The sequence below is a fragment of the Larus michahellis genome, chromosome 8 (assembly GCF_964199755.1).
Source record: "Larus michahellis chromosome 8, bLarMic1.1, whole genome shotgun sequence".
Taxonomy (NCBI): Eukaryota; Metazoa; Chordata; class Aves; order Charadriiformes; family Laridae; genus Larus; species Larus michahellis.
In genome coordinates this window covers 43,945,858-43,971,376 of record NC_133903.1, presented here as the reverse complement: position 1 = coordinate 43,971,376, position 25,519 = coordinate 43,945,858, and the positions used below count along the sequence as shown (strand labels likewise).

The 25,519-nt window shown below is 40.6% G+C and overlaps 2 protein-coding genes across 53 annotated transcripts in view; one reads left to right on the top strand and one right to left on the bottom strand.

The window, feature by feature from the left end:
- The first annotated feature begins 1,591 nt into the window (after positions 1–1,591).
- Positions 1,592–25,474, top strand: NEXN (nexilin F-actin binding protein). 50 transcript variants are annotated; one of them, XM_074598967.1, is made up of 14 exons: positions 1,638–1,795; positions 9,468–9,549; positions 10,732–10,923; positions 11,065–11,146; positions 11,244–11,392; positions 12,752–12,793; positions 13,943–14,137; positions 14,216–14,389; positions 16,703–16,888; positions 21,038–21,235; positions 22,554–22,775; positions 23,880–24,065; positions 24,519–24,879; positions 24,979–25,474. In XM_074598967.1, exons 2-14 carry the CDS (start codon positions 9,523–9,525, stop codon positions 24,990–24,992), a joined length of 2,028 nt encoding a protein of 675 aa, XP_074455068.1. In that variant the 5' UTR covers positions 1,638–1,795; positions 9,468–9,522; the 3' UTR covers positions 24,993–25,474. The 50 variants fall into 50 exon arrangements, with proteins under 50 accessions (XP_074455079.1, XP_074455068.1, XP_074455065.1 ...); XM_074598964.1 differs by having other exon boundaries at positions 21,035–21,235; XM_074598969.1 differs by having other exon boundaries at positions 1,739–1,795; positions 9,472–9,549.
- Positions 15,688–25,519, bottom strand: part of FUBP1 (far upstream element binding protein 1) — a 35,634-nt gene continuing 25,802 nt past the window's right edge. For 2 of the 3 annotated variants that reach the window (XM_074599015.1, XM_074599023.1), the window contains one exon: positions 15,712–16,174. In XM_074599015.1, coding sequence (XP_074455116.1) covers positions 16,157–16,174 — 18 coding nt within the window. In that variant the 3' untranslated portion in view covers positions 15,712–16,156. Of the gene's footprint in view, positions 16,175–25,519 lie in introns of all 3 variants that reach the window. The other variant, XM_074599026.1, reaches the window with a different exon arrangement.

Sequence of the window (25,519 nt, the reverse complement as noted above, 5' to 3'; positions counted from 1 at the left end):
AGGCTGTATAAAGAACATCTGTTGATAACAAGCCTCAGGGCTTGAGAATTTCAGAAGTCCACCATCTTTGAAAACACAAGTGCCAGAGCTGCACCAAAAGCACTGACAGCATGGTGCAATTCCCCTTTAGTGAATTCATAATCAAAATCAGAATTTAGTTTATAATCTTTAAATTTTTAAATAGTTTTGACTGCCACTTCCCATGCTAATAAGAACAAGCTAAATTTAAAAGCCATCCTCTTCTGCCGTAACCGTACTCCTGAGGTCAGAGATGTTGAATGTGTAGGGATTATACAAGAATCAAATATTTATATCATTTGTAATTTAGTTGTTATAATAATCTCACTTTTAATGTGTTCTTAATGATTATTATACTTCACTTTTGTAGCCTTTGGTTTCTATCAAAGTAAACGTGTCAAATCAAGTGTCAGAGTAAGCGTATTTGTGAACTTTCTATTGCCTACATGAAATGCAGTTGTGTATATTAAATAAAATAATTCAGTGAAATGGCTGTTGCTCATATAACTGTATCTAAAACTTGAATTTGCTCCCTGAAATACAACAAAACCCAACTATTACAAAATTTATTGTATACATGAAAAAGAAACTGAATGGAAACAGCTTTTGAGCTGTTCATTTCAAACTGATTTTGTCGGCCTGTTTAATTTTGCTTCTATTAAATGGTCCACAGCACAAAGACATTTTCAACGTATCGGCCAGTGATCCACCAAAAAGACAAATACTGGTGTTTCTGGTCTTGGAAACCAAAAAGTGATTCAGGCCTTAAATGAAGAACCCCCCGGCCTAAGGTTGGCTGTGGTGGCTTGCAGACACGATGCAGACAAAGTAGGTTCAAGTGGAGTGACAGAGGCAGTGGTTGGTGGCTGGTGAGATCCTGCCCACGCTATTAACCCAGATGGTTTAATTGCCGTCATCTCTCTAAGACGAGCTGTTGTCTCTTTTCTTGGTTTCAGGAGAAGAGTTTTGTCAGGATATTTTCCAAACCAAACTGCCTTAGTGCGCTCCAGTCGTGGAATAAGACTTCCTTTGTGGAGTAATACAAATGAAATGGACAACATGAAGTATTTAATCCTTACTGCTGTAGAAGGGCGATGTATACATGCTTCGGTCTGCCCAAATTTGTTATATGTATTCATCTGCTGAAAATGTATTTTACTGAGAGTTGAAAGCCCTACCTTAACTGAAATCTTGCGCCTTTGCTTCAGAAATGGGAGTATGGCTATTCTGAGGGTGCACTGCGGGAAAGCTCCTGCGCTGTCCTTCAGAAGACAAGCACGTTTTGTGTTTTAACTTTGATGGCTGTTGTTCGGATTTGCAAAGCCAAAGCTTGTGCAGTTATCGTCCTAATACTTCTAAATCCAGCTGAAGTTAGGCTCCAGCGTGGCAGACACAAGTGAGATAGGAAGAAGGTTCTGCACTGGGGACCTTCCAGTTGAACGTGTAGGAAACAAGCCATCTTTAGGCAGGAAAAGGAACGCATGCAGATGTAATAAAATCACGTTCCTGCCTCTGCTTCGCAAAGTTTCCCGCGAAAGGTGCTGCTTTAAGCCGAAGCCACTCTCCGTCCCGCAGGTCTGGCACTAGCTCGACTCCCCTCCGCTCCACCGGCTAACTGTCACATTACTATTATTAGTTGATTGCTCTCCGTCTGCCATAAAACGACCCGGGGCCTGACCACGGCGGGTATAAAGCCTCCCCCCGGCCGGGCAGGCACCAGCGGCGGTGGAGCGCTCGCTGCCAGCCCGGCGCGTCCCGCTGAGAGGCTGCGGTGGCTGTAAGTACGTGGTGACCAGGAGCTGCTGGGGTGACAGAACGCTGCCATCACCTGGGGCAGCCGCCCCCGCGGCCTGGCAAAGCCGGGGGGTGCCGCCGCCTCAGCCGCGGGCCGGCCGGCAGCGGGCGGGCGGCGGGTCCCCGTCCCCTCCGCCCGCGGGGCCCTCTCAGCCGCAGCCGCGAGGCGGCCTCCCTCCCCCGGTTATTTATAGCTCCGCGGTGCTTCCAGCCCAAAATAAGCCCTGTTGGCCGGGCGGCTGTCCGCGCCCGGGGGGGCGGGAGGGGGGGGAAGGAGCCGGGCTGCGCCCCCCACCGCGGCGAGGGGCCGGGCACGGCGTGCCGAGCCGCGCCGCAGGGCCGGGGCCGAGGCGGGCCGGGCCGGGCCGGGACAGCTGCCGCGGCCCCGGGCTCGCCTGGAATGCGGGCGCCGGCGGCGCGTCGCGACTTTTATGGAAAGTTGCAGCGCCGGAGCGGCGGCCGCAGCCAAGGGGCGCTCGGCAGCCGCCAGCCGGGACCGCGCCGAGCCGCAGCGGCGGGGCAGCGCTCGCAGGTAAGAGCGGCTCCGCCGGCCGCGGGTGGGAGAAGAGGGCTCGGGCTGCCTCCCCCGCCCCGCTCGGCCCGGCGCTCCCCCGCGGCCGCCCGGCCCCGCTGACCCCCGCAGCCCCTCGGCCGGACCCGCCGCCTCAGGGCCCCGCCGCCGGGGAGCCCGTTCCGCCCGACGCCCCCTCACAGCCCCCGCGGGCGGCCGGGCCCAGCGGCTGCCCGGAGGTCGGGCGGGCGGGCGCGGTGGGCGAGGGCCGGCGCCGAGGCCCCCTGGGTTGCGGTGGCAGCCGGGGGGGGCGGCCAGGGAAGGGATAACGGGACGCGGCGAGCGCTGCGGGCTCCCCCGGGGCGGGGTCCCCTCACGGGCCGCGGCTCGGCGGCCGGGCAGGGGCACGGCGCTGCCCCCGCCACCGGGGCGACGGGTTTTAAATGAAATTGTCGCAGGTCGGGGTTGTGCCCGGCGGGGGATCCCGCCCGCCTTCGCGCCTCCACTCGCCGCGGAGCCGGGCGGCAGCGGGGCGGCTCCGGGCGCTCTGCGGGGAGGCGCGGGGCGGGCTCCCGTGTGGGTCTGCGCCGGGCGGTGGTGTGCCTCCGGGAAAAGTTAGTGGAAAATCCCCTGCGTTCGTAGTCGGCGGGTGCCTGCGTGAAGGGCAGCCCCGCGCCGCCGGTGCGCTCGGCAGCGGGCTGGCAGCGCCCCGAGGATCCGCTTCACCTGCGGGCGTGAGGCACCCGCGCCTGGAAGGACGTACTGGGCTCCCGTGACAGCTTACGAACGAGCTGCTGTCGACTTTGCTTTAGGTAAATAAGAGCTTCTGCTAGCGCAATAAACGTCTGCGAAAAAAGGCACGTTAAGTGAAAACGCATCAGTATTTCGGAAAGTAATCAGCAAGTAGCTGGATTCTACAAAAGAGTACTCTCAACCTTCGATCTCGGGTATTAAGAGACCCTAGATCTCTTAGGAAAATGTCCAATTAAATTAAATTGTAAAATAATAATTAGCCTTATAAGAGGGACAAGTGTATTAATGAAATACAGAGGTACGGCAGTATGTTTAGTATACGTAGAAAGCGCATTCTGGTGAAATACAAGAACTGGGTTGACGGTTTAAGACGTGCCTAAGGAATTCTCTAACTGCATTTGGAATATTTTAAATGAGTAGTTTCCTCCGTGAAAGAAGTCGGACAATCTGTCATTTACCATACTTGGATATTCAGCTTCGAAACTCCTTTAACAAGGAACGGCGCCATGGCCGAGCCCTCTGGAAGCTGGCTGTGGGAAAACAGAGGGGAAGGTTGGCAGCGGTGCAAGAGCAGTTCAGGAAGCAATATGAGGGACCCTTTGCTGTGCACCAAAGGTGGCCATGTCCGCTCAGATGAAGGTGTTGCACACGACCTGGTTTTCATGGGCATCAGAGTAGGGTTGGTCAAGTGGAAGCAGCAGCCAGTCTCCAGGAAGCCAGGAGACCTCTCCTCTGCGGCAGAGGCATGGCACAGGCACAGTGGCCACCGCTGTGTTCAGTCTGAGCTGACCACGAGGAGTCCAGAGAAGAGGCAGATAGGCTGTGTCCTGTCATTGGAGAAGGGAAGAAGCAAATTTCAGTGGTGCTTCATGTCGTGTTTTATCCCACATTCCAGTACCCCGATGTCTGAGGTCCTGTCAGTGGAGTCAACAAAAGTTGAGCTCAAATCATACTGTTTCTTTTCAGCTGCTGTGACACAAGAGGGGGTGGAAGAACTATGGCATGGGGCAAAATATGCTGGTTTTTCTCTTGGGGATCTCAGTTCACAGTTCGCTGACACCCACGATTAGGATCAGCAGATATCTTGGGACGTGAAATCATGGGCCAGACGATCTCAGCAGGGCTTCCCCCGCACAACAGACCAAACTCTCAGCCCCTACTATGTTTGCTGTGGAACCTACGTACCCTGTAACAGTCTGTGAAGAGAGTAAGGAATTAACAGACAGACCTTTTCTACAGAGAAGGGTGATTTTATTTTTTAACACAGCAGTTGGACTACATGGCACTGTCACATTAAGAGTATTTATAGTTAAATAAACAGACATAGACAAAATCCTTTATAATAAATGTTTTATAAATAACACCATATCTGCAAGGACTATTCTACTATCATATAAGACTTAATAAGTGTTGAAGTGCAATAAATTCAAAGATTGAGGAAAGATTGTGTATGAAATTGAATTATCTGCATCAATTGTTGGTAAGCATTTAATTTAAAGACTGAATGAAGGAGACACAAGCAAGTGGAAGTAGCTTTGTATTTTGTATTTTACAAAATGTGAAGTTTAGACAGCTGGTGTTAATTGTCATAACTCATTGGCTTCCCTGGAGCCGACGATTTATGCCAGTCCAGGATCTTCCTCTATGCACGGTAATTTTAGTATCTACTTTAGTATCTGTAATTTAGTACAACAACTGGTAGTGTCATTCCAGATGAGTTACAGTAAGGACATAAATGATGGCCATTGCTCTCTTTCCCCTCCTCTTTCCAGTTCTATTTAATATTTCGTTAAATATTTTAACACTGTGGACTGTGTTTTCCTCTCCTAAGCGCTTTGGCTGCAAGTGGTGAGTTTCCAACTCTCACAATATGGTTTTCTTATATAATGGAGTCTTCCCTGCAAGTAGATCACAAAGAGGAGACAGATGGTAAACGTAACTTAGCCCGTGCCATGAAGGGCTTATTTATAACTCACAGTAGCCGTAGGACAGCAGGGGCCTCCCGAACGGAGAAATCACAGAGGAACTAGACTTTGTTTAAAGCCCTGGCTTCGTACCCCTATTGTAGAGAGTAGTGTTCAGGTCAGGAAAATGCTGGTGTTTTTCTGTGCCTCGTGTGAGGATGGTAATCACTCCGCTGACGATCAAGATCTGTGTTTTCTAATGAAGGGGGATTTTGTTATTTAGTGGCAGGGTTTTTTATTTGGTTAAAGCTGCACAATATTTTTCGATCAATTGAGGACTCTGACCTCCTTTCAGAAATGGAAATTAATTAAATCTAAGGAGATGGATTTTGGGGCTTGTGAGCCATCAAACCTTCTGTGTGCCCTTAACGGTTTTCTTTGTTCACTTTGATTATTTTGCCTAAAGAAAGGTTTTAGGGATTCTGTGTGAAAAGTTGAAAAAGTGCTACGACCACAACAACTCAAGAGACACTGGAGGTGTTAGCTTACCCATTTACAGCAAACACATAGGATGCTTGAGAACAGTAGTTTTTTTATTGTTTGGTGCGGGTTTTTTTTCAGAGTATTTGCAATCTGTTGCCTAGTTTCCTACACATTACTGGTTTTGTATTAAAATTTCCCTTGAAACTTCTTAGAGATCACTCTCTGCATTACAGCCAGTCAAGCCATTCTAGTAACGGCATTTTCTCTTCCGTTCAATTCCAGAGGTAGGACCATTGATCAAAGGATGGACGTTAAGTTTCTCTTCTAGGAAAAGTCTCGGTGTAGACCTCCTCTGAAAGGGGAACTGCAGTCTAGTACTTTCAGTATAAACGTTGTAACACCAGAGATATTTCGTTTAATCATAGGAAAGGTAAAATGTGCAGGGGAAAAAAAAAGAATTGGTGTCAGGTGAATGCTAGAGTGATGAGACTGGATAGGCAAAGAAAGCCTAGTAACGAGCTGAGTTCATCTTTCATCACGGTTATGGTTGACATTATAATGATTTTTTTCAATTTTTTCTGAGTGGGAAGCTTCAGTGGGGAGCTCTTACAGCTTTTCCTGAGATATGTTGATCTCGGGAAATAAAGGATTGGACAACTTCATAACAGGACAGATCTCTTCTGAAATAAGTACATGTACAAGTAGACCTTTGTTGCCCTAAAAAACAAGCATTACTTGTATTAGATGAACTCTGTGGGAAAATTCTTGTTACAAAAGAAGGATGTATGTACAACTTAAATATATAATTAGTTCCTCTGAAAAGGCTAGGAAGATATCTTATTTAAAAGTAGCTTTTGTTAGAAAGTAAAACATGTAAAAGTTCCTTGGGTTGGAAAATTTATTACCACCTCCTTTGTGCAAAGCTACCGGCAGATGATGGAGTCACTGTTCTTCCACGATTTGTAGGTGTCAGGACTTCTTGATTTAGCCAGTTTGGTTTTCTCAGCGACAACGCATCGAATGTGTGGATCCTCTCCTAACGATAAGGCAGATACAAAGGAGCTTCAATCCGCTGCTGTTGTTCCTGAAGCAGTGGCCACAGCTTCACAGACCCAAGCCAAAACTCAAGAAGTGCTTCTTTTTTTTTCTGAAAGGTACTAAATTGTCCTTACTGGAAATTACTCATCTGGCTTGAGGGGTCCTTGAGGGAGGGTCCCGCTGCTGTCCCCGCTCGAGGTTTAACTGCCCCAGGGAGGGAAGAAAGTGCAAACATGGGTGATATCGTGTTTAGTAATGCCCTGCTGCTTTATAGCCATATCTTTTAGCATCGACGGTGGAGGCAGGATGACTTGCAGATGCAAAATGTCTTAGAGCCAGCTGGCTAGCCTTCGAGCATATTAGGAGTTAGTCATGCCAAGGAACTGGAAAGTAGCCTAAAGTAATAGGAGATATGGCAGTAATCCAAATGGCAGTAATGTACCTGCCATCTTGAGGGCCCACAACCTGTTGGACTGGCACATTTTTGGACATTCAGACAGCAGGAAATTGCAAAGGAAATTTCTTCCAACAGTTGCACTTCTAAAGAAAATTTCAGATTTGTCATTTGAGGGTAGGTCTCTCTGCTGTCAGCAGTCTTAGTGGCACTGTCAAGGGGTTCAGGTAATTGGAGCTATCAGGGTCAAGACAAAGGTTTAGCTCAAGAGCTAAATTGCGTTCTCGGACTCGTAAACCTAATCTTCTTCCTACAATTGATTGCACATGATAAGCAAATCAGACTCTGGAATAGTCAGTTTTCAAACGACATTAAGATGAAGCCATATAGAGAGGGTATGCTGCTGCAGTGAAGGTTAGCAATAACCTTCGTTTGAGGTGTTTAGGTGAAATGGAATTCCTTGTGAAAGATTATCTTTGGGACTTACTGCTCCAGCCCCGTGTGAAGGCTGGAAGGTCTCTATGTCCCAGGCTACTTCGGTGCATGAATTGTACCAACGCATGACGTTCCTTTGTTTTCTGATGGGTTCGTGCAGTAAGCCTTTTATTCAGCTCTGTATTTCAAGTACAAGGCTAAAGGCTATCAGCCACAAGTAGGGAAGAAGAAATCTAAAAAGCAGAGAAACAAAAAGAGAACAGAGGAGAACTTCTCTAAGACCTACTTAAAAAATGAGGAAGTCAAAGGATTTTAACTAGTTTTGTTACGCTGATCACAATGGGGATTTTACTTACACGCATGAAGTAGGCTAAAGCCTACAAAGACGTGCAAACCCAACTGCACAATATGCAAATGGATATTAAAGTACATGGGGACCTTCAGACCACAAGAATGCTAGTTGAGATATCTGCCTTTCTAGACACAACAGAACTTTCACATGCCATTGCTGATCTGAAACAGTCTAAATGGAAATTAACACTTAGTACTTTTATGTTCATGCGCTCACAAGTGGCAAACTGAACGGCGTCAGTCTACAAATGAGGTATTTGTCAGCTCTGATTTGGGGGGGAATGACTTTCTATACTCATTTGTTGAAAAGGAACTCCCAAGTGTTCTCCTGGACACCTCTGTTGCAGCTGAATTTTAAGAGTTTGGAATTTGTAAATCAGGGCAGGGATTGGTAGCTAAATGCTTGTTTCATATATTGTGACTATTTTCATTTGGAAAAACATCCCAGGATGTCTAAGAATCTCATCTGATGTGTATAGCTACAGCAGCACCAATGAGCACTGATGACGGTGTATTTTCGAAGAGCTTATATGGCAACAACTCTTAATGTTCATTATTTTTAACATCACATAAAATTTCCCATGTTTATAATCTGTTTGTAATTAAGAAATAGAGAACTTACAGGCTCAGAACTACTAAGAACTTTCTGTATCATGAAAAACCCTGACTACAGTTCCTCTAAACCACCAGTGAGAAGTCCCTTCCAGCAGTAAGCTCCTTTTCTACCCTTTTTACTTTGCGCCTTTGAGTCCGTTTGTTTGCACCATGTTGGACACACTGAGTTTTTAGGCTTGGCTGGGACTCAGGGCATCGGCACGGTGCAGAAGGGAATAGCACCACAGTCATGTCAGGATTTCCTTCCTCCCATGAGCTTCGATACACCTGATGATTTAAAAAAAAAAAAAAGAGGGGGGGAAAAAAGAGGAAAAGGCTTGCCCTGAACTTGAAGTGCCTTTCTGTTAGGTTTCTAATACACAGAGTAATTTAAAATTTGTAATGCTTTTCTTTTAAAAAATGCAGTGCAATTTCCAGCACACAATTAAATGATACAAATGCTTTCTCCAAGGTATGTATGCGGTTTACCTAACTCATTTTGTAGTTTTTAGCACTAGCTTCCCCTAGAGTAGCCCCAGGAGAAAGAAAAGCGTTATTTTGTATTTCCATGTTGGGGGAAGTGCTGAGGGAGTTGCCAGCCAGGCTGCGACTCAAGCAAGAGCGTACACCCAGGCAGGAGATCCATCCAGCTGCATCTCTGAAACACAGGTTGGTTCCCCCTGGCCACCGGGCCATCTTTCCTCCTCTCAGCCGTATAAAGGCAAAGCAGCATCTCCAGGAGGCCGCGGGGTTTTGGCCTGAGCACTCCACAAACTCGGTGCAACCTGAGCTCGCTGGCTCGTACGCGAGGCTGAAGCGGAGCGGCGGAGGTGCAGAGCACATTCCTTTCTGCTAGCACGAGCAGGGAGGAAACCAGTTTCGTAACACACCAAACAGGGCAGCCAGAGCTTGGCTCCAAGTTATTTTTTTTTCTTTTTTTTTCTTAAATGGAAATTAAAACCCAATATCTAGGACTATATAGAGGGGTTATGAGCATGAATAGTGAATCATAAGCTTGTTCTTTTAATCACTGTTGCATACTTAGAACCTATTCATGTCCTCAAAGGCCTCAGAGGACCAAATGAAATTGTGATACATCGATTTCAGCCTATGCAATGTTATTTACAGGGAGATGGTTAAAGCATCATTTAAAAGGAAAAAAAAGGAATATAACTACAACTGTTTCTTTCAGGTAGAAACTGAAAGCAATCTTAAACGTAGCAGGTGCAGAGCACAGCGCAGTAGCCATGAATGACATTGCACAGAAAACTGAGGTATGTACCAATTTTAAAGTAATCAAAGTAGTGTAGTAATTTAGAACTGACGCTTGCAACAAGAGTAATTACAAACAATTGTAAAAGACAAACAATTATACTGTAAGTCTGCTGGTACTGCTGTTATTTTAAGACAATGGAAGGGCGCTTGAAAGTAGCTTAAGGAAAGTATCTGATGTGATGGAATCTGTGAAATACATTCTTACTGTTATTAAACAAAAAAACTGAAGGAGGAAGGCAAAATAAAGGCAAAAAAATATGAAGAAACTTCAAATGATGTGGGGGAAATTCAGGGCAACATTCACATTTAATTCTAAAATGTAAATATTAGGCTACTTCAAAGATTTCTTCGTAGACTTACTGAGCACCAGGAACAAAAGCAGGAACAAATACTATTGCCTTAGGTGGAAAATATGAAACACGGAATGTTCTCAGCCAGTTTTCTCAGCATTACTGTATGGAGGCATTCCTGCAGTCGTTACAGTAAAAAGAGAGAAAACTCCACAGTAGTTCTGAAAAGTGGGAACTTCTCTTCCTCACATGCAGAGTCGGCATTGGCAAAGAAGCGTCAGTAGCTGTGTCAATATCACAGTCCTGCAAGTCCAGTGATTTTGACACTTTATAACATAAAATCACTGGACTTCTGAGTTTCTCTCACTATTAAAAAAGTAAGTGTATAATGTACTGGAAGTTTTAAATGAACAAATAATACTATTTATTTAAAAACCATATATGGCTGTTGAACTGCTGCAGAAGAAAACATAGATATTGTATTATATCTCTGTGTCTTTATATCGGTTTTAAATGCTGGGGGTGCAGGTGACTGCTTATGATTGAAAGCACCAATATAGATCCATATCTAATTTTAAAAAGCCACAGTAATTGAAAATGCATATTCACATAGTTCATATAATTATTTATGTAGCTATTTATTACAATTACTTATGGCCTAAGCTTAATACAATGTTAAATGTTGCTTTGGATATTTTAGTATGTATGACTGTTTATGAACAAATGCAATGATGGTTAATTGATGATGGCTAGTGGCACGAAGTTCATAATCCCAAACGCACTTCTGTTTTACGTTCTTACATTCTTTCTAATCCAATCTATCAGAATATTTCTGTCCATCTGTTTCACCTTTCTTTTTCTTATCTTCATTTCTTCTATATCTTCACCAAGATTCTGCTTTCTTCATCTAAACCCGTCCAAAAATCCTATGTGCCCAAGCTTCACAAGGGTGATGTAAAGGATAAATTTGAAGCTATGCAGAAAGCAAGGGAAGAAAGAAATCAAAGGAGATCTAGAGATGAAAAGCAAAGAAGAAAAGAACAATATGTTAGAGAGAGAGAATGGAACAGGAGAAAGCAGGAGGTTATTGTCTTTGCAAATATTTTGTGTTATTTTAATATTCAATATTATAAGTGAAAATCTTTTCACATTATTTTACGACAATAATACTGGAATTTTATTTAAGGTATAAAGACAGTTTACTTTCTGTGTTTCATCAACTAGATGAAGGAACTGCTTGGATCTGATGAAGACGATGACGCAAAATCATCTAAAATAGAAAAAGGTTATGTTCCAAAGCTCATAGGTAAGAGAGAGGCCTGATTTTAAAGCTCACATAATTCACTAGATAAGTATCAGATAATAATTCAGGAACTACTGAACTGTGTATTTCATATTCACAGGAACCGTTAAAGGCAAGTTTGCAGAAATGGAAAAGCAAAGGCAAGAAGAAGAAAGAAAAAGAACGGAAGAAGAAAGAAAGCGCAGAATTGAACAAGACATGATTGAGAAAAGAAAAATCCAAAGAGAATTAGCAAAAAAAGCACAGGAGGTATGTTCATCTGATCACAATAGTCAGGATATAACTGTAAACAATCAACACCAGAAAGAAGTTTTACATTGATCAGAAAGATCTGATCTTAAGATTTATGATAGTGGTGATTTACATGGAAAATGCTTGATGGGATGGAAGTGGGGAATAATGTTCAGAGAATCTTCATCTTCTTTATGGTAACAATTTTTTTAAGCACTAAACTTGAGTTATAGATGAAACCAGGTAGGCATGACCCTGGTAGGAATGCGAATCAGGCAAAAATTTTGGTGTCATAGGCATACAAGAGTTTATAGAATTCACTGAACTAATTTAAAAGTGTTTCTTGTATTTTACTGATCCTTACTTTAGACAATTTTTGCTTAGAGATTAGTGCATACAGTTCAGTGATAGATGAACAAAGGCAAGCGAGAACAACTAAGAAACCGCCATCAGCAGGCAAAAAAGAGAAGATAATAACGTAGTAAAAATCATAAATCACGAAGATTCAGATCATGTTTTATTCCTTTGCTATTTTGTGAATCTTTATTACATATACATGTGAACAGACTCCAACTTTTGGTGATGCCAATAAAGCAAATTTTGTCTTTTGTAGAATTTTGCATTGGGGTATCGTGTTTAATTCCATTTGTAAGTTTTCTTCAGTGCTGCAAATACTGCAGTGAGAGTGAACATCTAAATGACACGGTAGAACCATAAGCCAATTTTTATTTAACCAAAAGACAGTAGTCCTTAATTTTGGTTTGGTTTTGTTGTAAGAAGAGAAAAACAATGCTATAGGAGGAGCCAGTTTTCAACAAGGACTTGGACAGTATTTTCTACTAAGACCTTTAACATTGTTAAAATCAGACTTTTAACTGGAAATGTGCCTAACATATTTCATCTACTCTGAAAGGCAGAAGTACATACCATATAGAATTTTAGAAAGTATGTTAGTTTTTGACAGAAACATACAAAGACACCATAGGAAGCAAATACAGCAATAGGCTTTTTGCAGGAGTTCAGGGGAAGATAATGTCACTTGAATCAGAAACAATCAATTAATTTGCTTTAGCTTTTCTTCTTTTTACACATTTCTGGAATGCTTACATGAAGACTGGACATCTAAAGCACTCGGTTCACCCTGAAGTGTTAAGAATGCGTTAGCATACTTTCTGTATGATGTTTCATGTCGTGTTCCCTCTTCCTCAACAAGCTAACCTACCTGAAGTATTCCAGCAAAGGTTCAATCATTACCATCTCTGTGAATTTAAGTGCTACATACATATCACTGATACAATAAGAATTTCCAGTTCTATGTTTGCAAATCTAAGGCAAAGAGCCAAAGTAATGTAATCATATGAAATTCTCATTTAATAGATTGATGACTTTAACAATACGGGAACTGAATCAGCAGCAGAGGTAATCAGATTTTTTTAAAGAAATGTTCACCTACATTTTTATTCACTTTGTTTTATTATTGTAATTTGGGCTGGGAAAAGGGCACACAACCACTTCAACCAAGAAGCTAACAATTTTTTAAAGTATATGAAACCATATGTCTGTACTTGAAGTGAATTTATTTAAGTCTGCACTGTGAATAGTTTGTGCTTAAAAACATCTAAAATGTAAATATTCAAAGCCGCCAGAATGATTTGAGATACACTGGCAATGATACTCTAAGTCCTCTTGCTTTGGAAAGTTGTCATCTTAAAAGCTCTTTGCCTTAAACTTGAAATTACAAGGGGATTCTGTCAATATACAGATGTTTGAACACCTTACTCAGTTCACTGTTTTTTCTAATTGACTAGTTCACCACATGGCTTTGGATTGCTTGAACACCTTCCTCAGTTAACTTTTTTTTTTCTTTAATTCACTAATTTACCATATGGATTTGGATTTTAAGTCTTGCAAATAGATGTTTAATTTCAAAAAGCTAGGTCCAAAGATCCTATTGCCTTTCACTAACACAAGAAAATCACATTCCTACTACAGTTTTGGAAAGACAAACAAACATTAGTTTCCAGTTATTTGACAGTATCCCCGTTAATCATGGTATTTTGTGGAAAAAAAAAAAAAGAAGGGTAACATGTATTTTGACAAGTTGTGAAAAGAGTTTTGAAGCAGCAACATCCTTCAAAAAAATTACTGACAAACTGTATACTGCTCTCTAGAACTACTAGCTTTATTCCAACCGCAGTATATCCTTTACTGGGTAAATACAAGACTGGAACTAGAGCATGGCTACAATTGCTATGTATCCAAAATTTCACCTGTTCTTCTCCAAACCATGACTATTTATAACTATCAGTTAATGAAAATATGTAAAGAAATGAAGGAGCTTGCGAGCAGTTACGTTTAAAATATAATTCAGCCTTGATGCTCTTCAGATGTTACAAGAAAACTAGCGACTGCCTGAGGCAGATAGGTTTATTCTTGTTGGTAATACTCAATGCAAGTAATTCTCTTGGAAGCTTTGGCGCACAAAGGTAAAAACAGACTCATTTCTTAATGAAACTGATATCTAGAAGTCACGCTTTATGAAAATATAATAAATATCTTTTTGGACAGGAAGGGGATGATTCACTGCTAGTTACAGTAGTGCCTGTAAAACCCACCAAAACACCTGGGAAGATGAAAATAAACTTTGAGAACACAGGAAAGGAGAGAGCAGACCAAAGAGAGAGACAGGATGAAGAAATGAAGCTAAAATATGACGAACAAAAACAATTCCTTAAGGAAACCAAGTGCCTTTCATATGTCATGGTAAACCACTCATCTAAAAATAGCTGAGAAATGAATAGCTATTATGTAAGATATAACTATTTCATTTTTCTTACACAGGGTGAAAATAAAGAGAATGAAACACAAGAGTCTCTGTCTCCGGGTAAGCTGAAAGTAACATTTGAGGAACTTGAAAGACAGAGACAGGAAAATCAAAGGCGGCAAGCAGAGGAAGAAGCGAGACAGCGTTTAGAAGAGGAAAAACGTGCCTTTGAAGAAGCTAGACAGAGAATGGTAAAGACATGTTTTGTTCATCTAGTTACAGAATTTTCACATAGGATATGCTTTTATGTTCTTTCCTGTATCTGATTCTTTTTTCTTATTCCTTAACTATATTTCAAGCTGTTGAGAGTCTGAAAATTGCATCACCATTAATTTTCGGCCTTAGTTCTAACTCAGTAACCACACTGGCATAATGCTTTAGACATTCTTTTAGTAAAACCGGGGCATTTACATGTTTTAAATTTGCCAGCAATCTTAGCAGGCTTTATACCTACTTTGTAGCACCTTAAGCTGTAAGTTCCCAAGTAGACAATTAGCTGTCTGTTTTGTTCTTAGATAGTGCTTCAGATGTTTCAGAAACCAGTTTTTTTTGATGAAAACATTCTGTAGTAACAGAATGCTATTTCTTACTCCCATATTTATTTATAAATACAATAGATAAATACATCAATTACAACTTTCCTCTTATGAAGAAAGGGAAAACAGACAGGTCAGCTCTCTTGTATGTATTGACATAAATAACAATATAGTAGGAACTACTAGATGAAGCCCCAGATTGTCAGAAGTGTAGCTCAGAATTCCTGTTTTACATTACTTGCAAGGCTGCCTCCAAACGTGTTCTTTATCATAAGCCAGACTTATTCTACATCAACTATAAACAGACCTCACTATAGTTTGTTCTTTGAGCACACTAAAGGAATCAGACACTTAGGATTAACATAAGATATACCAGATAGTTTAGTTCTGTATTTCCTCACTGTACTCCATTTCCAAAAGCATTTTTTAAGTTCTGTATTTAAATATCTTTCCCTTGTACAATCATGATCACTATGACTTGGTTAATTCACATACAAAGAAGATTAATGAGAAATGAGATTTTAATCTTCCGTGAAATCTTCAAAAATATTATTTCTAGGAATTTCCTAACTTAAAAAGAGTATAATTATGAATGGGCATTCTTGGACAAACAGCTCGAGATCACTATGTTGACTGTATTTCAAAAACATTCAGGAAACTGATATTCTCCAAGAAAACAAAAAACAAACCCCAGAACCCCCAGAAAGCTGAAACACTTACATTCCCAGCTGGTCCAAACTGAGAGGGTTCTAGGTTTAGGCAGATACACAAATTGTAGTTTACTCCTTTATCTCCACCTCCAATAAATCACTTCACCTTTCTGCACCAGTGACCTTGACATTCTGTCAATAACGCACTTTTTTCTTGTTATTTGGGGGTGGGCAGGGGATACTAGTGAAGGAGAAGAAGGAAGAAAATGAAGGAGAGAGAACTTCATGAAGTCACTAGCCATTCTAAATGAAGTTTTGTTCACATTTCCCACCCTTATGTATATGTGTTTATTAACCAAATAATATACTTTACAAATTCCTTATTTCTAGCATGCAGTTCTATCTGCTGTCATTGGTCGTCAAAATTTGAAGTTAAAAGTTTTCTTAAAGGAAGAGTTCAGCAGTTAATTTCCTTCAGTTCTTTCTTTTTTCTACACAAATTCCAAATAAAAGATTTCTTTAATTCCCTTAACTGGCCACCCCACGTACCAGTCCCAGGGCTGCTTGCAGTATAGAGAAATCTGGAATACCGATACTCTGACAGGTCCCAATTTCCTCCATAAACAAATAAAGTACTCTGAGATATCTTCTGAAGATGGTTTGTTCTTTTGTTCTTGATTGCAGTTGGCAAACCCCAGGCTTCCCTTAGCAGATAAGTGTTCACTGGAGACAAGTAACAGTGAGGAGATCAGAGTATCTCAGTTCCCATTCTTCAGTGATGATTAAATGTCTAAAAAGAAAAGAAACAAACATCTCAGTCTGGAGTAACAGCAAAACGTTAATAGGTTTAGCTTTGCTATCAAACTCTACAGCATTTTTTTAACTGATAAGTGCATTGGTGAAAACAATTTATATGCAAACAAAAAGGCTTGATGGAATAAAGGTCTATGAAAGTGATGTAAAGAAAGTGAATAGGGAGCGATTTACAATAAAGGATCCAACCCTGAGACCATAAAATATGTACTTAATTGTTCAGCCTTTTCCTGATAACACGTTGTTCTTTGAATTACACACTCAAAGGATCTTTAAAAATTATAGAAGCTGCATAGAGGACACTGAAATATGTTCGTTTTTTCCCTCGCCTGGCTAAAATTGAGACTAAAATGTTTCTTACCAAACTCTTCATACAATTTTCCTCCAGGAGGAAAAAAAAATTATAAAAGATCAGAAAGGAATTAATGGAGTATTTATTTACTAGAAAGAATATTTTTATGTTTGTATAAGTCCGTTCTATTTTTCCTCTTCCTCTTCTCTGAAGATCAATGAAGGTGGTGATGAAGAATCTGAAAATTCTGTTAAAGAATTCCGCCCTAGTAAACTCAGACTCAGTTTTGAGGAGATGGAAAGACAGAGGAGAGAAGAGGAAAAGAGGAAAGCAGAAGAAGACGCAAGACGACGCATAGAAGAGGAGAAAAGAGCATTTGCTGAAGCAAGGAAGAACATGGTATGGCTTTTTTGTTTAGTATAACTTTTACCTAAGTCTCCAATGAACTAGAAAGCAGCTCTGGGAAGAAGCTTTAAATACAGTTAGGAATGCCTGCTTCAGCTCCTTCGTTAATTAGCTCACCTCACTACTTATTAGAAGGGGTGTGGGGGGGAAACTCATCAACTTCGTTTACCAAAAATCATCACAGAACAATCCTAACAGCAAGCCTACAAAGGATTTCAAATAATTTAGGCAAAACCAGATATTGTATCTAGTGGGTATTATTACACTAGATGCAACAAACTTGGAAAGCAAAATATTTTCCCGAGGAGGATTAGTTAGGGGTTTTTGGGGGGAAGAGCAATTCATTTTACTTCTCAAAATTTATCTCCCTACCTTTACAGGGTGTCCACCGATCAGCTGTTACTAAAGCATAATTAATGGCACACTAGAACATTGCTCACCACAAGTACAAATTTTATAGTCATCTGTAGCCCCTTAGGAAGGAAAAATTAAGACTGAACTCAGCTAATTGATGGTTTTATTGCATTTCATTGCTTGTTCAGAGAAACAGAAAAAGTAACTTGTGGCATTTCCCATTAGAATAATTCGTAATATAGAACTTCCGTAGACAAATACAGATATTTGTGACATGCAACGACTTCTAAAATTTGAGTTAAGATTGTATTGCAGACCAATTTTCAGGGTCCTAGGATTGGCATACTGACACTGCCTGAAAGCAGAGAAAGATGCCTGACTTCAGAGGGTGGCAACAGCATTATTTATATAAAATAACAAGCACGGAGCTCTTCACTGTATTCTTCATGCTTATTCCAACAACTTCAAGTTTCAGCAGGATTTCGGGTGTAAGCCAGTTACTTACGGGTGGCTGTTAGGAAATACAGTATTAAATTACACAACTACCAACTAAAACTAAGTATTGTTTGTTTCAAAAGGAAGGGCAAGGCATGCCATACAGAACTGTGGAATAACCTGCCCACCCGGCAGAGTCTTCCTACATTCCCCTCTGTGGTTTTATTGGGAAAGACCAACTGCACGCCTAACAAAGTTTTCTTCATCATTCAAAGCAATGCTTTTGAGACAAATTAAAGCTTCGTACAAGTACTGATATTGCCAGCAGTGCTCCCTCTGCCTGAAAGTTGGGCCAAAGACAAGACCTCTACCCTGAAAGACAGCCCAGAGAAACTACAGTGTAAACTTATATTTGATATTGTACTGGTAAGCAATTATGGAAAATAGCGTCTTCTCATACCTGCAAAGAGGGAAAATAGAAGCTAACGCCACTACAAAAAGAAAAAAAAAATGAGTGCTGCTGGACTTCTGCCATTACAATTTTTACAAAGAGCCAGCAGACAACTAACAGAAAGCAAAGAAAGTGCGTGCTGTCTGCTGGTTTTTCCTGCTTTTTTGAGAATCTCTTTTCTCTGACTCAGTATAGCAAGAACCTGAGCTCAAGTGTCCAGGCAAGAAAAACCTCACTGATGAAGCAGGATTTAATCCATTAGATGCAGCAGAGAGTCTATGACCGCACTGTAACAGCACACAGTGAAGACATTCAGTAATTTAAAAAAATTGACTGGCAATGTATTTTCAGCATAGACACGTTTGAGAACTTTGCTAATTAGCATCCTGAATACAAACAACACACTCTCTATTACTTGTAACAGGAAAAGTAAGCCTGTGCTTTCCCTATTTTCCACAGCTACACGATGTAGTAGCAACGCAGATGTGCTTTTACATGTTGTAAGAACACATTAGTCGTCCCTTTCAGAAGTAGTAAAGCCTCACATTCAATTTGTATGTAAGCATTTAAATTAAGTAGTTATCTTAGAACCTTTTTCATGTTTATTCATTTTAGTTTAGTTTCGAAAGTATAGGCGCATAGAAGTAGTAATATTGTTGCTGGAAAACAGAAAAGCCGCTTCCTTTTGGAAGGATCTCCCTATTTCACATTTACTTGTGCTACACCTCTCCCTCCACGCATCCCCCCATCAGGGTGATCGCTTTCAGACAGATGCATTCATCTTTCATCCCTCTCAGTCTCCTTCCATTAGAGACTGTGTAAAGAACCTGTCTTAGCAAGAATTAAAAAACATTCCACTTCCTATCAGTCGCCGTTTGCCCACTGAAAACTGGCTGACTGTGCTGCAGTTATGGCTGTCGCGGGACTATTTCTCACTACCTTCTGTTCCCACTTCGCAGAAAAAAACAGTGTGGTCTCGCTTCACAAAATACGGCTAAAATATTTACTGAACTAACCACAAGGGTTTTGCGCATCACACAATTCAGCCGAATTTCTTGCTGTGTTTTTTAAACAGGAATAAGTTGGCTTACTCTCTTTTCATAATTTACTGCTTCAAAAATACGAGCAGACAGCTGCTGGTGCTTGCGCGTACACACAGCTTTTTACAGTTGATACATAACGCCTTGGTAAATTTTGAATTAATGCCTCTCCTACTCACTTAGCTCTGTATCTTCTCAAAGTGACGAGCATACGAACTAATGCATCACAAGCAAGAGACTTTCACATTTCTTCACTGGTTTGGCTGTGGTTAGCCCCTGAAAACGATGTGGCCATGCATTGTTTTCATTAAAGGAAATAGTTTACAGCTTTGGTTTTTGATACCGCTTCCCCACAACACAATTTCAACAAATATGCTCATATTATGCAAAACGAATGAAGAATGCAAGGCATGGTGGGGCTGAAGTCCAACTGTAAGCTTACTTGGAGGGAAAATCTGTAGGAAATCTATAGTGAATAGTAGTATTTAAGTGGGATTGAGTCAAAAAAACTGTTGGAAGAGCTGTGACAAATAAAAAGGATATGGGCAAAGTAGGTCAAGACACCAGCATGAACTATGATGGCACAAAGAGCTGTGAAATGTTTAGGTTGCAATGGCAGTTAGTAGTAGCAATAAAGAGAAAAGGGAGTGCCAAGGAATCTTTTAAAAAATATATATGTTTATTCTCTGTTTCTTTATAAAGCTAGCCAAAATACTTTCTCGAATGGAAGTTTTGCTCCTTTAATTCTTTTTAGCATTTGACTGGTTACTACTGTTGGGAATGCCTACAACTGAAGGCACGTTGGGCTCGTCAATGTTTGCCAAAAGGCTTTTCAAACATGCGCTGACGAAATAGTGCCTCAAGCCACATGACCACGCAGTTCCAGATGGGTACCTGACCTCATCTCACGCATTTATCTACAGAACATTCCTGTCGAGACACTCTCTGTTACTGTTTACATAGTTACATGCACAAACATGTAAAGGTTTTATCATGTAATGTATACATGTTTTAACATGTATAGGTTTTATCAAGAAGTTATTTTAAAATCTTCCTGCATAACTCATGTCATGCTACCTGGCCACTTTTGTAGCACACAGCTTCATATTTTAGCAATGCTTTGCTTCAGCAAATTCAGTCTGATAAAATACTTGTTCTTACACTTCCTGCTTTTGGAAGTAATGAAAATCGCCTTTCCTGGGCCCTACCATCTTCTTATAAATGAGTCTACAAAATAAGCAACCTGCTCAAGAATGACCATCAAAGCCCAGCCCTGCTCCGAAGCCAGGGAAGAGGACAGGGAAGGGAGGAAAGCCTTGCTGCTGGGTTGTGCAAGGCAACCAACTGGCAACTAACTTACTATAACCAATTTGTGCAGAAGAAGAGTTTCTTGTAGAAAACTGCATTCAGTTATCCTTCCTGTGAATACTAATTTTGCTTACAAACAGGAATATAATTCAGTTTGCTTAGAAAAAGATTACAGATGTATGTATTCCGTCATTAAGAGCAATGGCATTCAAACACAAGCACTTTTTGTAATGATGGTCTGTGAAGGAAACAGGAGTTAATTGTTTCAGGTCCCAAAGCTGCATTTAGAGGACATCCTCTCCATTATCTTGCAAAAAAGGCCGCATTTTAATAAACACCTTCATAGTCATTATAGAAATTTCATATTGTAATAATAAAGAGCTAAAGCAAATACAACATCCCCCAAATATTAGAGGAATATCCATGTCGTCATATTGGATCTTACTGTACTGTGGCAGGTGTGGCAAAATACTCAGTTATCTTTATGTCTGAGCAACACTGATCTCATCACAGGTCCCTTCAGGATGTAGCACTAATGCTCTGCATTTCCAGCAGGTGCTGGATGATGAATCCCCAGAAATGTTTAAAACATTTTCTCAAGAATCTCTTGTACCTGGCAAACTGGAAATTAATTTTGAGGAGTTACTGAGACAAAAAATGGAAGAAGAAAAGAGGCGCACAGAAGAAGAGCGTAGGCAAAAGTTGGAAATGGAGAAGCAAGAATTTCAACAGTTGAGACAAGAAATGGGAGAGGTTTGTTTATCAAAGGATATGTTAAGCATGCTCTGAATAAGGTTGGACCAGATGATCCTTGAGGTCCCTTCCAACCTGGTATTCTATGGTTCTACTCTGTGATTCTAGGAATAAAAATATAATAGATCATTGCGGTTAATTACTGAAATCTGTAACATTATATATAATAAGATACATATTTTTTTATCACTGATCTATCAGGAAAATGCTTTTATCCCTTGCTGCCCTTAAAGTAAAAGCACGATTTCAAATTTATGATTTTATTTTACAGTCACTTCTGAAAATTCTACGGTATTACTAAACCGATTTTGTAATATTTACAGTATTGGGAGAACAGAAACATCTAGTTCCCAAATGAATATACAACAGTGAAAGTAGGAAAGAGCAAAATTCTTTCTTTTCCTCAAGGGAATGCTGAGTTAACTAATTAGGAAAGAATTACAGTGCCCTCAACCTATGTCTAATCAGTGTATCAAGGGTTTGAAGACTGTCACAGTTGGTTTTAAAAATCACACACAAAATTTGCTTTGCATACCAAATGCCTAAAACACCACGTTCATGAACTTTACGCTTCCATTTCATTTAGTTGTGGGCGGCAATTCTTTATTATTCCCTTTTGAATGTTACAGGACTACACTTACTTATTTTTGTTAAGCTGGAGTGAGTAATAAAGGCCCTAGCTTGCAGACTTCTCAGGTAAATTTTGTATTACATCCTGGGGAAGAAGGGAGAGACAGGGACACCCAAGTAAAATGCGTGTACATCCTTACTGTCAGTCAGAGGTCATAAAAGGAGGGAGTAAAGCACCAACAATTACAGCTTCAGACGTGGTTTGACTACGGGATCCAGAACTGCCATTGCTTTTCCAGGCATGACGTCCTGAAAGCTTTTTACTGAATTTAAAAAAAAAGTAATAATTTTCTGTCTATCAAAGTAGGTTTTAGAAAATTCTTTCCTATCATCTTGCAAGTAAGTCAGAGAGGTAAATCATGGATCCCTGATAACTAAGTTTTTTGTATCGCTAGGTGTCTGGCTTTCTGAGCCTGTGAAGGGTGGTTTGTTGACAGCAATCCTTGAACAAAGGCTACATTCAAGCAAGATGTTTTAAAATCTGTATCTAGTTTGGATGCGATACAAATGCAGCAATCCTGAGAACAGCAAGGGGAAAAAAAGAAATTAGAGGGAAAGGGTCTCTGTGCTGATTTCAAATAACTAAGAGAACTGGTGAAGTGTATTAAGTGACACCCATCTGTGGGAAGAATAGGTAGTAAAAATTAGGGCATTATCCACCTTAACGCATTCTGTAATTTCTGAACAGCTGGAAGAAGAGTCTGAAACTTTTGAGCTAAGCAAAGAATATGAAGAATTAATAAAGCTAAAAAGAAGTGGTTCTATTCAGGCGAAGAATTTAAAAAGCAAGTTTGAAAAAATAGGACAATTGTCTCAAGAAGAAATACAGAAGAAGATTGAAGAAGAGCGAGCTAAGCGAAGAGCAATGGATGAAGAAATAAGAGAAAGGGAAGCTGAAAAATTTCAAGAGGTAAGTTACATTCTGTATATGTTAATAATATACTTGACTAGCACACTAACGATCCAGGAGGGGACAATGCTGCTGCTTTCACCAAAGTTTGCTCCGTTTCCAAAATGATTTTCTCCCTTCTTTCCTGGTCCCCCCCTTTGGATGCATGAGGAAATCTCACCTCAGCATCCCTGAAGAAAAACAGCACCAGTTTATTATCAGTCATCTGTTCAAGCAGAGATCCGCTTTTCTGCTTAAAGTCCTCAATTCGGCATCTTAACAAGCTGCAACCTGCCAGCCTGAGGGTTTGAAACATTCGTGTTTGAGAATTCATCTATTGATCATCACACGCATTGCTTCTCCGCCTGAGCTCATTCTCCACTGTATGAATTAAAAAAACCCCCACAGCAATCCCATATGAAGATCAAGCCTTTTTATCATCTTGTTTCTTAGGGTAGAGCAGAAAAGGATGCCTGCTTATCTATGCTTCAGACCGGAACCTGTCACATTTTTTCACGCATTTCTTGTTTTTACAAGAAATGAAACTATCGGTCTAACCAAGTCAACACTCTGCTCTGTGACCCAAAACACCAACGTGAGCTTTCATGACATAATCACGTGCCAGTGAAGGAAACTTAACCGTAGGCAGCTTGGTCCGAGTCTCGTCCTGAGGTTCATTCCCACAGTAGTCAGTCACGTCAGTATCGGCTCAAAGCCTATCTTTTTGAGCTTTAATTTAATGACTGACGCCAATTGTGTTTCTAAGGTCAACCTGTGTTAGGTGTTGAAGCCACCGTAACATCGTGGCATGAAAAGTCAAGTCACTAAGGATTTACCGTTGCCACAAGACGGTACTCAACTTCTATATGAAAAGAAATCTTTAGGAGTATTTTTCTGCCCAGCATTTTTGAAATTAACTTTGCAAGTATTTTGCCCTGTCCCTGGGATAAACTATTATGAGACTTGATCTTAAACCCAACATCAAACAAACCTCTGACAAAAACAGGACTCTAGGTGGCTTTGCTGTTAAGAGCTACCGCTCTACAAAACTAGTTTTATTATCATATACACTTAAAACATAATAAAGGAATTAAGTCCTACTTTGTTTTTTTTTTCCCCTCCAAGGATGATGAGGTAGATGTGAGACCAGCCAAGAAATCTGAGGCTCCGTTTACTCATAAAGTAAACATGAAGGCCCGTTTTGAGCAAATGGCAAGAGCCAGGGAAGAAGAGGAGCAGAGGAGAATTGAAGAACAGAAGTTACTACGCATGCAGTTTGAACAAAAAGAAATCGATGCAGCGTTACAGAAGGTAGAAATTACAAAGTACCTTTTCTTCAGTCCTAAGAGTCTTTTAATCTAGCATCTGATCACCACTGATGGTGACGCTGCCAGAAGCATAAAAGGAACATTAGACTTGTTTTAACAGCTGCTGTGAATTGCTGCAATAATGTAAAATTGCTTTTGGTATTTTCACATGTCTTGAAGAGTACAATGCAAAGAAAGTTCATTGTATCCTTTGAATAGTCTGAAAATGGAATCTGCATTCATGCCTATATTTTACCCCAAGATTCCAGCCTCATTAAAATCCATTTTACTGCCTGTTCCATGTGCAGATTCAGTGCATTATGTTACCTAGTGAGGACAGGTGTGGCGTTCCCCCTTCTCAGAAACATGGTAACTTTTCTGTAATCAAATATGCATCACTAGCCATCATACTGCTATTGCTGCTTTAAGTGTTCTAAATCAACTTATTTTAAAACAGAAAAGAGAAGAGGAAGAAGAGGAGGAGGGAAGCATTATTAATGGTTCTACTTGTGACGATGAGGAGGATCAAGCTCGATCTGGAGCTCCCTGGTTCAAGAAGTCACTGAAGAACACATCAGTTGTCGATGGCGAGCCAGTGAGATTTACAGTTAAAATTACTGGAGAACCGAAACCTGAAGTTACATGGTGGTTTGAGGGGGAAATGTTGCAGGACTCTGAGGACTATCAATATATTGAAAGAGGAGAAACCTACTGCCTTTACTTGCCAGAAACCTTCCCAGAAGATGAAGGGGAATATATGTGTAAAGCAGTCAACAACAGAGGCACATCTGCTAGCACCTGTATTCTCACCATTGAAAGTAAGAGTTAGCCTTTTAATTTGCTTAATTCTCACTCTTCTTGCATCTTTCCTATTATGAAAATCTAATTATCTGTTTCTCTTAACTCTTATTTTCTAGCTGATGACTACTAATACTCTACTTTAGCTGGAATCTTTCTTCCCCTCAAAACTTTCTTACTGCATCATCTCTTTCTCTGATGGGGCCAACTAAAGAAAGCAAGGATACGCACTGATTTGTCATTCCTGCATCACATAAGAATAACCTTCAAATTGTGAGAGCGTCCAGGTTCCTTGCGCAATACAAAAATTACTATTAAAGGCTAAAAAGAAGGAATCGATGTATGAAAGATCAACTAAGCAAAAAAGCTGAATTATAATAGTCTCCCACATTTGAAGACCATCTGTTGTGTAATAGTATAAAGCTAAATACACAATCTGGAAACTTGTGTAGTAGTGTAAATCTATTGGCATATTTTGCATGAACACTGAATATTTAAGCTGTTTTACTTTAACCCAGAGGCACTGAACTGGCAAAAGGAAATACTTATTGATAATGATTTTCAAAAACCCCAGTGTACTATTTTTAAAGAATAAAAGATGACGTAACTGCTCAATTTTGTTGTTTTGTTTCAAAGAGCATTAGTTTTTTTGTTTCAAAA